Raw genomic sequence first — 14,109 nt, forward strand, 5'->3', positions numbered from 1 at the left:
AGTTTATGGAACGTGCCATGCCATGGCAGCACATTGAGAGAGACCATGTGAAATGGTGTTAGGTCGTCACCCTGTGGCCACAGGATGAAAGTTTTTAGGTCCTGGTTACTATTTAAATACTAAAGTATTTCTTTATAGACCACTGTTCCCTGTGTAAGTTTTGTGGAAGGAATATGGGTATGTGTCGATGTCCCCGACTGATAATAATTATAGTAATAATAGTAATAGTAATAGTACTAATAATTATAGTAATAATAATGCAATTCAATAAGATGCAATTCAAGGTGCTTTTCATAGAAGAGAGGGTTTGTTAACCATCTTGTGTTCTGGGCAGACATCGACACTGAAAGCTCAGACTCTGCCATCTAAGCCCCTTAAAGTGACATCTCGCTTAAATGCCAGGGCATACATGGCAGCGGGTCAGGCTAGTGCTGCTCTGCACACGATGACTGTGTGGCAGACGCACCAGGCTGGCCTGCTGAGCGACTTTGACCACTGTTCCCTGTGTAGGATGTGTGTAGGCATTTATCTAAATTTAAAATGTTATTTTATTTATTGTGAGTTACTAGGGCCCTGAAGTCCCTGTAGCTTGGCTAGAACGAATACTTTTAGAGAGAGAAGTACCATTGTGTCTTCTTAAGAAATGAGTTTGCTGTCCTTGCTGATTGTATGCTCTCTGGTGAAACCACTGCTCTTTACATTCTATTTTAGTAAGTAAGTAAGTTTTAATAAGAAAGCTTCCTCCCAAAAAAAAAAAAAAAAAAAAAAAATGGGAGTGGACAGGCCACCTTGGTAGCCACCTTAGAGTTGTCTTCTCTCCTACAAGGTTTGGAGGGTGATTTTGTACAGAGATGAGCACTTTGACTTCAGATAGATTAAATGACTAGCATCTGCCCTCTGGGCCACCTGACATTGTCACCTGATTAGTGTCACATTTCCTATATTATCTAGAATAGCTAAGGCTTTAATGGAGATTTCTGCCACCTTAGCAGTTTCAATTTAGTGATTGCACCTCCTCTCACCTGTGAGAGTTGTTCTGTGAGGTTGCTGCTCTGAAGAGTGCCAGATAGATCTATGCTTTGGGCTGGCCGTCACCAGGGCCAACTTGATAGCTGGCCTAGATTTATCGCTAGAGATTGAGGCAGTCTGCTATGCATTTCTGCCTTTGGCAAATCTTCAATGAGTGTAGGCCCCCTTTGTTTTTTTGCATCCCTAGTTTTGCATCCTCTCAATAGAGAGGGGGCCCAGGCTCACCCCCTCTTGCATTGGGGTTTTAATGCAGGCTGGTGTAGAGGCAGAATAGGCGGTTAGGCCCCTTTCACTTTTTTCTGTGGCCCCACATTTCAGAAGCTAGTTACTGTTAGGCCCTATCTTGACTTTCTAAGCCCGCTGAACATTCAAGCACTGGGTTGATTATGGGCAGCCGTTTCTAGGAAATAGGCCTCCATTCCCCTAGGGCTATGTTTCTGTCATGTTTCGGTCGCTAAGATATGCCTTTACCCTGTAGCATTCTCAGGAGCATGCAAACCATACTGCCTTGTTAAATATAGGGTTTTATATGAGTCTTTCGCTTATAGCTCTAGTTTTTGTCTGCCCTTCACTGTTGTGGCTTAGGTCGAGCAGTATTTTAACCTTCACCTCAGGCTGTCATTTAGTACTCTCCCTTATAGCTCGAGCATTACCACAAGCTGACGCCTGTGTTCGTCTGGAGTAGTAGGCTCAAACGGGCTTCCTCCAGGGCATGTGGCATATGTTTGTACTCCCCTTGCTTAAAGAGTAAAAGGTGTTTTACTGAGTACACTGCTTGTCGGTGATGTGATAGGTTCCAGGCTTAGGTGCTGTTTATACAGTCTATTTTTGCTACTAGACTTGCTATAGGGTAGTGGGCTTAACAGACCTCCCTTCAGTGTGAGTTCCCACCATGTGGGCTCCTAGCAGCCAGCATATGCGCTGTCAGGTAGATGGTCTTAGCAAGCCTCCCTGTGTACAGCCCCCCATTAAATGGGTTTCTGGTAGCTATGGTGTATTATTGTCAGATAGTAGCCCTTAGCAGACCTCTCTTTGGTGAGCCCTCATCAGTGTGGATGTGGTAGCAATAAGACATGCTCCGAATAGCTGGCCTTAGACAGGCCTTTTTGTGAGTAGCCACCAGCACTTTGGGTTTTGTGACAACTAGCTGATGTTTTTGGGAGGTAGTCAGGCCCTGGTAGGTCTTTCTGTTAGCTAGCCCATTTCTGGGGGAGTTTTAGCAGCTAGCTAGACTTGCTGTTAGACAAGTAGGCCTTAGCAGGCCTCTTGCGAGTGAGTCCCCAATAGTGCGCTAGCAGCATGACTTGCCACTAGTTGTGGCCTTAACAGGCCCCCTGCAGGCAAGTCCTCTTTGGGTATTTAGCTCAATGTCTTGCTATCAGGTTGATGACTTTAGCAGACCTCTATGGAGACGTGCCCCACCATGGTGGTTGCTGCATTTAGCTGTGTTGATCTGGCTACCAGGTAGCTGGCCCTAGCAGGCCTCTCTGAGGGCAAGTCCCCAGCAATGTGGGTAACTGGCAGATATTTATGCTTTGGTCAGCTAGCGAGTTTTCCCTGTGGGTGAACTCCAGTGCTGCAGGCCTTTGGACAGCTAGCTAGTCTTGCTATCAGGTAGTTGTCCAAAACATGCCTTCTTGTGTATTAGCAGGTCTCCCTATGGGCGAGCCCCAGTGTTGCAGGCCTTAGACAGCTAGCTATCAGGGCCTGAGGGCCAGCCCCCATTAAGCAGGTGCATGGCAGCTAGCAATGACTATTTATAGTTAGTACATTTTTTGGCCTTAGGGGCCCCCCTGGAAGCAGATTCCCCAATGAGATGCTGCATCTCTTAGCCATACCTCAGGGCCTGCCTGCATACAGTCCCTTCAGATGATAAGCGTATGACATGTTATCTGGATGCCCCTTATATGCTTTCGGGTCACATTGTGATGACATCATGGGCTGTCGCCAGTTAATATGATATTGCCGAAATTGGATATGTGTTTCAGACACTGGTTCCTGCAGAGGCGGTTCCCCTAGCACTTTGATTCAGAAACTCATTCATCCGTGTTCTCAGGGAACCATGGTTACATGCATAACCCGAGACGTTCTTTATATAAAATTTAGGGGTGAAATTAGGGGTGTAACGGTACACATATTCGTACTGACTGTTTATGTACAGGGCTTTTGGTATGGTGCACGTGTGTACCGACTGACAGTCTGTGAATGTCCTGTCACACACACAACACACAGAAATACGCGCGGAACAACAAGAATGTCATGCTTGAACGAAAAATAACACACCCAGTAATGCCAAAAATGATCTAATTATCAATTTTGTCGAGTATCCTCATGAGAGCAGCCTTGAATTAGTTAAAGTATAAGGAAAGTAAAGAGTTGTGAAAAAAATTGAGATCCCACACAGCAGGAGACTCCTAGGCGGATCCGCATTCAAGTCGGCAAACCCTCCGGACGGCGCCGTAAATTCTACTGTCAATAAGCGGCTCCTGAGCGGACCCATGTCGGATCCGTGGACACACACGCGTCTTTACTGTAACGGTTGTATCAATTTGCGGGTCCCAAACGTACCCTCCGCGGAGGTAAGGTTTTAATCGCGGATGCGGAGTGGATGCAGCGCGGAGCCATGGCGGGTCCGTGATCCGCCTTCGTTGCGGATCTGTCACTGCGCGCAAGTAGACGCCGATACGGGTCCATTCGCGGATACGGTCTGGGAGCTGTGATACCTCCGTGGCTGATCTGCCTCGGAGTTCTTTTGCTGTGTGGGATGCATGTGAGATCCGTGTCATGTGCGGCAGCTCTTAAGGTGACAGCAACCAATGCTGTCTGTCATTGAAGATAATCAAAAAACAAAGGTAACAGAAAATTAGCACGTTTAATTTTTTTGCGAGTACAATGCATTGTAAATGGTTATTTATGGTCATTCTTTATTATAAGGAAATGTCAGCTTTTTTTTTTTTTTGCAATATCACTTGGTATATGTATGTGTACAGTGTCTAATAGCTAATTGGCCTTCAGTGTTAGACTTTGAGTGAAAAGCCTGGATAGTTTATGGGAATGCACATAAATATATTTTATACACACACACACACACACACACAAAGAAATCATACAGACTTGCGAACAAAATCTCGCAAGCTTGCAAGCACAACCATGCACATGCAAACAAACAATACACTTTGTTTGTTTGCACATGCAAACAAACAATACACTTTTCACAGACAAAAATTAATGAATCACACTCAATCAAATCACTTCTCTCTCTCTCTCTCTCTCTCTCTCTCTCTCTCTCTCTCTCTCTTTCTCTCTCACACACACAAATAAAAAGAAAAAATCTAATTTGCAAACACAACCATGCACATGCAAACAATACACTTTTCACGTATACACGCACACACATTCATTTATTTAAACATTTTTTATTGTATTAACAGGTCAGCAGTATGCGGACACCTTTTGAGTAGAAATGCATATTGCATTTTTTTTTTTTTTTTTTTTTGCTACAAATAAAACTCCCATAGTCCATAACTACTGTAGTTTTAATTTATTTTAATATAAATTCAGTTAAATCATCAAACATTTGTATGACTTGCCATTGACTTCCTTGACCCAAGCTATGACTTGAATTGCTTGACATAAAGCGGTGACTTGACTTGACTTGACTTGACTTGACTTGTTTGATTCTCACAAAAATTGACTTGGACTTGCTTGAGACTTGAAGGTTAAGACTTGAGACTTACTTGTGACTTGCACATGTGTGACTTACTCCCACCTCTGCCATGCAGTGTCCACAGCTTGCTAGTTCACCAGAGAAATAAACACTTTTGCTTAATATATGCATTGTATTAGCCTATATTATTTTACTTAACTTGTTAGTGTTGTCTAGATTATTTAAAGGGTCATGAAACCCCCTGTTTAAGCAGCAGTCAGTTCTCACCACAGTTTTGAAAAATGCTACAGAAGTGGGCGTGGTTAAACTGCAAGGTGGAGGGGGATGAGGGGAGACTGACAACACAGCAGCAGCTTCTGACTCAGACAGTTTAATTTCGTTCTCATTAAAAGCATAAAATGCTTCCAACAAATGCATGCTGCAAATTACTATTACATCCATATGAAGCAACACAATATACACATGGTATTTGCTATAATTTAATACACAAATAAATGCACAGCCATTCGAATTTTGTTTTCTGCATCGAATACGAACATGCTGTTAAATCTTTGATAACTTTTGAGACTTATTTTGCTGCATTTTTATAAGCCATTTGATCGGTTAAAGAGCCGTAAAGAACGGTTACACTCAGTGTGGATGAATCACGTTTGTGTCGAAGACAGATATTGAAGAGAACTTGACGTGGACACAGTGTAGATTTTAAACCCGGAAGGCGAAAATAGCTGAAAAAATCTCAAAATTAACCGCTTTCCTTCTACAATTAAATCTAACAGATGCTAACATTGTATTCAATGATGTTCAACACACATACCTCTGATGAAATCTCAGAAAATTTAGTTTAGGGTTTCATGACCTTTTAATGTATGTTTAAATAAATCTGTCGTGAAAATGACAGCCACTGTGTATAAATGATTATATTTCAACAACGAATTGGAGTAAAACTTAATTTTATAAGTTTTATAAGTTAATGCAAAACTGCCTTATGTTCAGCTTACAGGTTAGCATACAATTTGTTATTTGAGTGTTGATTATTGTATCTAAAAAAAAATACTGATTGAATTTAGGCTAATAGTTTGGGCTCAGTTCTTAACCTTTAAAATTATAGCAGTCTAATGTTAAAGTAAGGGCTCCCTACATAGTTTATAGAATTAGCAGAGATCGTTTTTTTATCCTTAAGAAACTTTTTGTTATAATTTAATTTAATATATTTAAAGACAGAGGCACAATTTGTTCAGTAAACTAATGTTTAATAAAAAAAAAAAAAAAGAATTTTTATATTTAGTTCCCTTTCGTGGGAACTATCGACGCTGCGTGAAACGCATTGGGAACCTTCTGCGTGATATCGTCATTGAAGCACTCCTGTATCCAACCAATCGTGTAACGAGACGTCAGAGGAGGGTGACGTCACGGACCAGGAAACTATAAAGCATGCCCGGATGCAGAGAACGCTAGCTTCTGTTATCTTCAGCAAGCACTCTATGTTATCCCGTGTGTCTTATTTATTGTTGTCTGTCCATATATATATTATTGGTCTCACTCTTCGTCTGAGGACAAGAGCTGCAGCAACAAGTGTGTGTGTGTCTAAGATCGCTGTTGTGCGTCTTATTGTTTGTGATGTATCTCTCTTTGTCTGAGGACAAGAGTTTCAACATACATACATACATACACCTCATAAGACACGAATATATATAAAGAAATGGCGGATGAAAGCAGCAAGCGATTCAGGAAGTGTGTCCATCCCTGCACTCGCTTTATCCCTGACGGGGATACACACAATATGTGTGTAATTTGCCTGGGGGTTGAGCACGCGCAGGTAGCTCTCGAGGGAGCTGTCTGCGTGCATTGCGAAAGGCTCACCCTCAGAGTGCTGCGATCTCGCCGGGCACTCTTTGATAGAGCGGAGGGTGCCTCGGTCGGTGTTCCCCGCGGATCGGGTCCCGCTGCTGCCGAGGCAGAGCGAAGGCTCCATTCGTGGGGTTCACAAATGGATCTGGCAGCGGGGGTTGAGACGGGCCCCGCCCTATCTCTCCCTTTAGCTGCCAGACCCACTGTCTCTCCTGCCGTGGTGGAAGCACGCCCAGCGGTTTCTTCCCCTCGGGGAGAGACATCGGCACTTCATCTGTCTTCATCTGAGGATGTTGATGTGATGAGTGTCGAAGCAGCAGATGAGGAACCGCCATCCTCTTCCTCTGCAGATGAGGAGCTCATGGAGGTAGTGGCCAGAGCTGTTGCCAAATTAAATATTAGCTGGCCAGAAGCAGAGCGGGGAGATGTAAAACCCAAAAGCAAACTCGATGAGCGCTTTCTCCCGCGCGGTCATTACCTCCACGTCGGTGCTTGCCGTTCTTTCCGGATCTACACACTGAGGTGTCTAGATCTTGGAATAGACCGGTCCAACACAGAGTGTTCAGCCCCCAGACCTCGGTCTATAGCAATATCGTGGGGCTGAAACAGTGTGGTTATGCGGCGATGCCCCGGGTTGAAGAGACGCTCGCGGGCTATCTCTCACCCGAGTCGGCATCGTCCTTAAAAGCACCGACGTTGCCCACCAAGCCCCTTAAGACTACATCTTCCTTGGTGGGCAAAGCTTATGCGGCAGCAGGGCAGGCAGCAGCGTGTCTTCACACCATGGCGCTGCTGCAAGCTTATCAAGCTGAAGTGCTGGGGGAAATTGATACCAGCGGGGAGGCCACTTTTGAGTGCATCCAGGAACTGCGCATGGCGACAGACCTGGCTCTCCGTGCCACCAAGGAGACGGCTAAAGAAGTGGGCCGTTCTATGGCAGCCCTGGTGGCCACGGAGAGGCACTTGTGGCTGAACCTCTCCGACATAAGGGACAGAGATAAGTCTGCCCTTATGGACGAGCCGCTGTCTCCTGCGGGCCTCTTCGGTGACGCAGTCACAACTGTCGTCGAGAGGTTCCAGGAGACCAAGAAACAATCTGCGGCGTTTCAGAGGTTCCTCCCCCGCCGGTCTAAAATCCCCACCGAGACTGTTGAGCGGGAGCAGTCTCGGCCCGCAACGAGCTCCTCAGCGCACCACAGAGCGCAACAAAAAATTAATGTGGCCGCCCGTGCTCCCCCACGTAGATTCTGGGGACAGGGGCGAGCTGCACAGAAGCCTTCTCAGCCCAAGACAGACCTGCGGGCTGTTATTGTGGCGCGGAAGGCTTCTAAAAAGCGGTCCTGATGTCTGTGGATCAGGACCCAGGAGGGCGGCCGCCGTCTGGAGGAAGCGTGGTGTTGAAACACCTGGCCCCCGCTTCCATCCAGCGCCCTCCGGGGACCACGCTATCTTTACTATCCAGTGTGCATCGGGTCCCCACCAATCCTCCGAGGAGGGTTGGCCTGCACTTGATTCGGCTGACTTCTGCCGGCACGCTGTTTCAGAGCGCCGAGCCAAGTGCTCAAAAAACACCAGAGGCCAGTCTCGAGAGACTGGTTCCCTTAGTAGATTTTCTGGAAGAATGGAAAACTCTACCGAATATATCAAATTGGGTGCTGCTCATGATAGAAAAGGGGTACAGAATTCAGTTCGGGTCTCGCCCGCCCAGATTCAATGGGGTCCTTACCACAGTGGTGACCCCCGAGCAGTCTCTGGTTATGGAACAGGAAGTTATGACACTTTTGCAAAAAGGAGCTATAGAAAGGGTTCCTCCTCCCAGCAAGCTGTCAGGTTTTTACAGCCGCTACTTCATAGTTCCGAAGAAGGATGGGGGACTTCGTCCTATCATAGATTTACGGGGGTTAAAGCGGTCTGTACAAAAACTGAAATTCAAGATGCTTACACTCAAACAGATCATTCCCCAAATCAGGTCCGAGGACTGGTTTGTCAAGTCAAGTCAAGTCAAGTCAAATTTATTTATATAGCGCTTTTTACAATTGGTAATTGTTTCAAAGCAGCTTTACATATTAGGAGCACAGAAAAAAGAGAAATGGTTAAAAATAAGCTGTACAAGCAAGCGTGGTAATATGTAACATATACAAGATGGTGCTACATTAAGCCAATGTTGGCTGACTCCCAGGGGTGGAAAAAACCCCCTAGGAGAAAAACCCAGCGTGCTAGCACTGGGAAAAAAGTCCTAGGAATGAAAAAACCCCTTGGAAGATATATCTAATATATGTAAATGGATATGGAAATCAAAATCTGAATTATACATTTTTATTATGGAGATTAAAAATAGATTATATATAAATAATATATTTGTGACGATAGACTTGAAAGATGCATACTTTCATGTGTCCATCCATCCTTCTCATTGGAAGTTCCTCAGGTTTGCTTTCGGGGGCGAAGCTTACCAGTACAAGGTTCTTCCGTTTGGCCTATCATTATCACCCCGCACATTCACGAAGTGCGTGGATGCAGCCCTGGCTCCTCTGAGACTCCAGGGCATTCGCATATTGAATTATATCGACGATTGGTTGATTCTAGCTCGCTTAAAGCAACAAGCAGTTCAACATCGAGATGTTGTTCTGTCTCACATGAAAAGGCTTGGGCTGAGGCTCAATGCCAAGAAGAGTGTGCTGATACCGCCTCAGACCACCAATTATCTAGGTGTTATATGGGAATCCACAACAATGCGGGCACGTCTGACTCCTGCCCGTGTGAGCTCTGTTCTGTCAGCCGTAAAAGGGGTGAAGTTAGGCCAGTCTCTCACTGTGAAACAGTTCCAGAAACTGTTGGGTCTAATGGCAGCTGTGTCCAACATAATTCCTTTTGGCCTCCTGCATATGAGACCCCTACAGTGGTGGCTCAGAACCAGGGGGTTTTCCCCGAGGGGGAACCCTTTTCGAATGATCAAAGTCACACGGCGATGCCTTCGTGCTCTAGCCGTGTGGAAAGACCCCTGGTTCCTGTCCCAGGGTCCCGCGTTGGGAGCCTCTGGTCGTTGCGCAATGCTTACGACAGACGCTTCCCTCACGGGCTGGGGAGCGATCATGAGCGGTCGCTCAGCTCAGGGTCTTTGGGAGGACCATCAACTCTCCTGGCATATAAATCGGCTGGAGATGATGGCGGTGTTTCTAGCACTAAAACACTTTCTCCCAGACCTGAGAGACCATCATGTGCTGGTCCGCACAGACAATATGTCAGTGGTCTCTTATATAAACCATCAGGGGGGTCTACGGTCTCGCCAACTAAATTACTTGGCCCGTCGGATCCTCCTGTGGTCTCAGGGGAAGCTGCTTTCGTTGAAGGCAGCCTATATCCCCGGGAGTCAGAATGTGGGGGCAGACGCCCTGTCGAGGCAGGGGCCGAGGCCCGGGGAGTGGAGACTCCATCCAGAAGTGGTGGATCTCATTTGGAAAAACTTTGGTCAGGTACAAGTAGACCTGTTTGCTTCGGGAGAGTCAACCCAGTGTCCGCTCTGGTACTCCCTCACGCATCCAGCACCCCTGGGTCTGGATGCCATGGTACAGACGTGGCCGAGGCTTTTCGGAACGCATTTCCCCCGTTCGCTCTGCTCCCACGAGTCCTGGAGAAAGTACGCCAGGAAGGGGTCAGCCTGATACTGGTGGCCCCATACTGACCGACCCGAATATGGTTCTTGGACTTGGTGTCCTTGATAGACGGCGCTCCGATGGAGCTCCCCTTGAGACGGGATCTTCTATCTCAGGCGGGCGGCGCGATAATACAACCCCGCCCAGAACTATGGAAACTATGGGCCTGGCCTCTGAGGGGGACAGGTTCATAGAGGCTGGTCTCTCATCTGAGGTTGTTGAGACCATACTTAGCTCCAGGGCTCCCTCCACGAGGAAGCTTTACTCTTATAAGTGGAATTTATTCTCTACCTGGTGTAGACAACATGAGACGGACCCTGTCTGTGCTCCTATCAGCTTTGTGCTATCTTTTCTCCAAGAAAAATTCTCGGAGGGCTTATCTTATTCAACCTTGAAGGTTTATGTTGCGGCTATATCAGCCTATCATGTTGGGGGGGATTCCTCGGTTGGTCGAGACCCCCTCGTATCACGCTTCCTCCGTGGTACACTGAGGCTGAGGCCTCCAGTGCGCACAAGGACCCCGGTCTGGGACTTATCAGTGGTTCTACGTGGGTTAGCTGAGGCTCCCTTTGAACCACTGGAGGAGGTGTCTGTAAAGTTTCTGACTTTAAAGACGATATTTTTACTTGCTATTACTTCTCTAAAAAGAATTGGAGATCTTCAGGCCCTTTCAGTGGCCCCCTCATATCTGGAGTTCGCTCCTGGAATGGTGAGAGCATTTCTTCATGCTAGACCTGGCTATGTGCCGAAGGTCCCCACCAATGTCCCGGGTCCTATTGTGCTTCAAGCCTTTCATCCTCCTCCATTTATATCTTCGGATCAGGAAAAACTAAATCTGCTTTGCCCAGTGAGGGCTTTGGACGCTTATGTCCACAGAGCTGCCCTGTGGCGTAAAACAGAGCAATTGTTCGTCTGTTACGGTTCTCCTAATAAAGGTGGACCGGCGTCCAAGCAGAGGATGAGCAAGTGGGTGGTTGAGGCCATCTCACTTGCATATAAAGCAGTCGGACAGTCCTCTCCTTTTAACGTCCGCGCTCATTCCACAAGGGGTATGGCGGCATCGAAAGCTTTGATGTCTGGCGTCTCTATGAGTGACGTTTGTGATGCAGCTGGATGGTCAAACCAGCACACATTTATCAAATATTATAACCTTGATGTGGGCTCCACTCCGGGGTCCTCCGTACTGTCGAGCTAACATAGCAAGCATTTGAAGTACGGCACAGTTGGGATTGCGTTCCCAATGCGTTTCACGCAGCGTCGATAGTTCCCACGAAAGGGAACGTCTCGGGTTACGGATGTAACCCTGGTTCCCTGAGTAAGGGAACGAGACGCTGCGTCTCTCGCCGTACCCCTGCATGCTTGCGAGTGCTTGCTTCAGATTTTCCACAGAAGCTAGCGTTCTCTGCATCCGGGCATGCTTTATAGTTTCCTGGTCCGTGACGTCACCCGCCTCTGACGTCTCGTTACACGATTGGTTGGATACAAGAGTGCTTCAATGACGATATCACGCAGAAGGTTCCCAATGCGTTTCACGCAGCGTCTCGTTCCCTTACTCAGGGAACCAGGGTTACATCCGTAACCCGAGACGTTTTCTCCCTCCTGTTGTATCGAACCCATACCGAACCTTGACTTCAAAACTGAGGTACATACCAAACCGTGAGTTTTGTGTACCATTACACCCCTAATGGAAATGTATACAAATTACCTATACATGAAAAAATGTAGGATCCCTTGCATTTAGATTATTATATTTTGGGGTCTTTGGCATCAAAAACCTTAAACAGCTGCACTAGCATATAGATGACCTTAAAGCTAATAGACAACTCTTTCTTTCTCAGCATGAAGTACCTCCTGGATTCAAAGACATGGGTTGAGCAGAAGCTATCAACCTCAACATGCGAAGCACCAGCCAACAAGATTTACTGCACAGAATACAGAGATTTTGTGGAAGAGTACCAAGTTGATGGGTGTAACGTGTAGTCCGAACGGCAATTTTATGGGGAATTTAATAATTCCCCATGTCACTACAGCAGAGCAAGAATCTACATTTATCCTGAATTGTAAACCAGCTTTTCTTTTTATGATACAGATTATGATAACTGAAATCCTGTAATATGCTTTTCTGTTATCATGTCTTAAAATAAACATGCTTACAAAATATTTTAGTGTTTCTTCAAAACAATCACAATAGAGGGCATTATTGCCACTTACTTTTTCAGCTGGTTCTCTGGTTCTCTCTCGCAACTTTACATCCCGCATTGAAGCATATATTGGTAGTTATTATACATCAGCAACTTGGAAGATAAAACAGAAAAGGTAAGTAGCAACAGTTTCCGATAAGTGAGTAAAGGTTTCTGCTTGTTCAGACTTTTCAGCATGGCAAAGGAGTTTAATTTCAATTAAACTCTTATCTGACTCCATTTTATCAAGACCTCGAATTTAGGTTAGAATGCCATTTAAATGACTTTACTCTGATCTCTTTACTCTTATTGTACTCGTTTATTCGGTTCACAGAGTCGCACAGGGTCCTCGCACCAGCCGTTCATTTATTATGTGGGCCCACGATCACAAAATCGCCAGTCTGATTGATAATCTGAGGTTATGGCTAAAGCAATTTAACTCTTAAATGCAATCTTTCTTATATACTCGGGTCTTTAGCGACCCGGTTCTATATCATACACGGGTGGATCTCTACTCTCGCGATAATATAAAACTCTCCTTTATATTAGGGTGACAATTGCAGAAGAATAAAATAAAGCATATTTTGTTATCTTTTGGAGCTTGGAAGGAATCAGTTTGAGCAGATGTTTTATGCCATCATCACTGTCATCATCAGAGCTAATTTACCAGTACAATTGATAGCAAATGATAGATTTTCGATCTCAAACATATTCTCAAAACTATCATTTTCAACATCTTCACAATCATTATTTTGAACGCTGACAGCCCCACCAGATCCATCATCAAGTGACAGTGACACTCATATTTGATTGCGTTCCATTCTTGCTCTGCAGTAAATCACTGAGCTATTTTAAATTTTGCTGATGATACTTCCTATTCTTTTGTTTTCTGTCTGAATGAAACGTCACTTCATCATTGTGTATCGGACATTGCCACCTTGTGGAATAAAGGTGAATTGCACTTATTCCATGATCAAATATTCAATTGTTGTGCAGAAAAAATATACATACGCTGATACACATGTTAGCCACCTATACAATTTTTACAAAATTGAATGGGAAAACAGGCATTCTTTTATATTTTTTTTCTTGTTATATTGTTTATAATTAATTGAATGAGGAATACTAAGAAGGTTTATGTCTAATTTTAAAAAAATAATGAGGAGGGTAGTGACTGACATCCATGGTCAGTAAAGACCCTAGGTATGCATTTAAGGGTTAACAATGCCACCCATACTTGCTATTGTTAAAAGGTACACATGTAGCCCCTTACAATCTCACTAATTCATTCAAATAAATGTAATCTTATCATTACCACTTTCTCTATATCTGATTTAGAATGAAGAGAAATCGGTAAGTGATGTAACGGCCCATAAACAGACAACTGATTAAAACAAACTGTTATGTTGAGATTCAGATGCTAAATGAACCCTCCCGGTTAAGTGACCAAGCTCCTCCCCACAAACACCATTTTGCTACTTCGTTGCACACATTTTTGGGGGATTAGTTAATAATTTCCCAGCTGGTCTCCCAAGTTCATTGGCTTCTTTGGGGAGTATTTTAGTTACTGCTCTTTTACTCTATCTAAGCATTTGTAAGTGTGAATTATTTAATAATAAAAATTATGTTTTATTAACAAAGTTCAGGAGGAGCAGGTTCAAATGATCTACCCAATCAGCATAAGACGAGGCCTATAAATATATATCCCTCCACCACCCTGTCTCCTCACACT

At 45.0% G+C, this 14,109-nt stretch overlaps 1 protein-coding gene across 33 annotated transcripts in view; it reads left to right on the top strand.

The window, feature by feature from the left end:
- The window catches only part of LOC125243333 (complement C4-B-like), a 154,752-nt gene extending 142,397 nt beyond the window's left edge, over positions 1-12,355 (top strand). For all 33 annotated transcript variants that reach the window (XM_048152913.1, XM_048152886.1, XM_048152915.1 and 30 more), the window contains one exon: positions 12,036-12,355. In XM_048152913.1, the coding sequence (XP_048008870.1) occupies positions 12,036-12,177 (142 nt within the window). In that variant the 3' untranslated portion in view covers positions 12,178-12,355. The remainder of the gene's footprint in view (positions 1-12,035) is intronic.
- Positions 12,356-14,109: the final 1,754 nt, after the last annotated feature.

This window comes from Megalobrama amblycephala, linkage group LG13 (genome assembly GCF_018812025.1).
Source record: "Megalobrama amblycephala isolate DHTTF-2021 linkage group LG13, ASM1881202v1, whole genome shotgun sequence".
NCBI lineage: Eukaryota > Metazoa > Chordata > Actinopteri > Cypriniformes > Xenocyprididae > Megalobrama > Megalobrama amblycephala.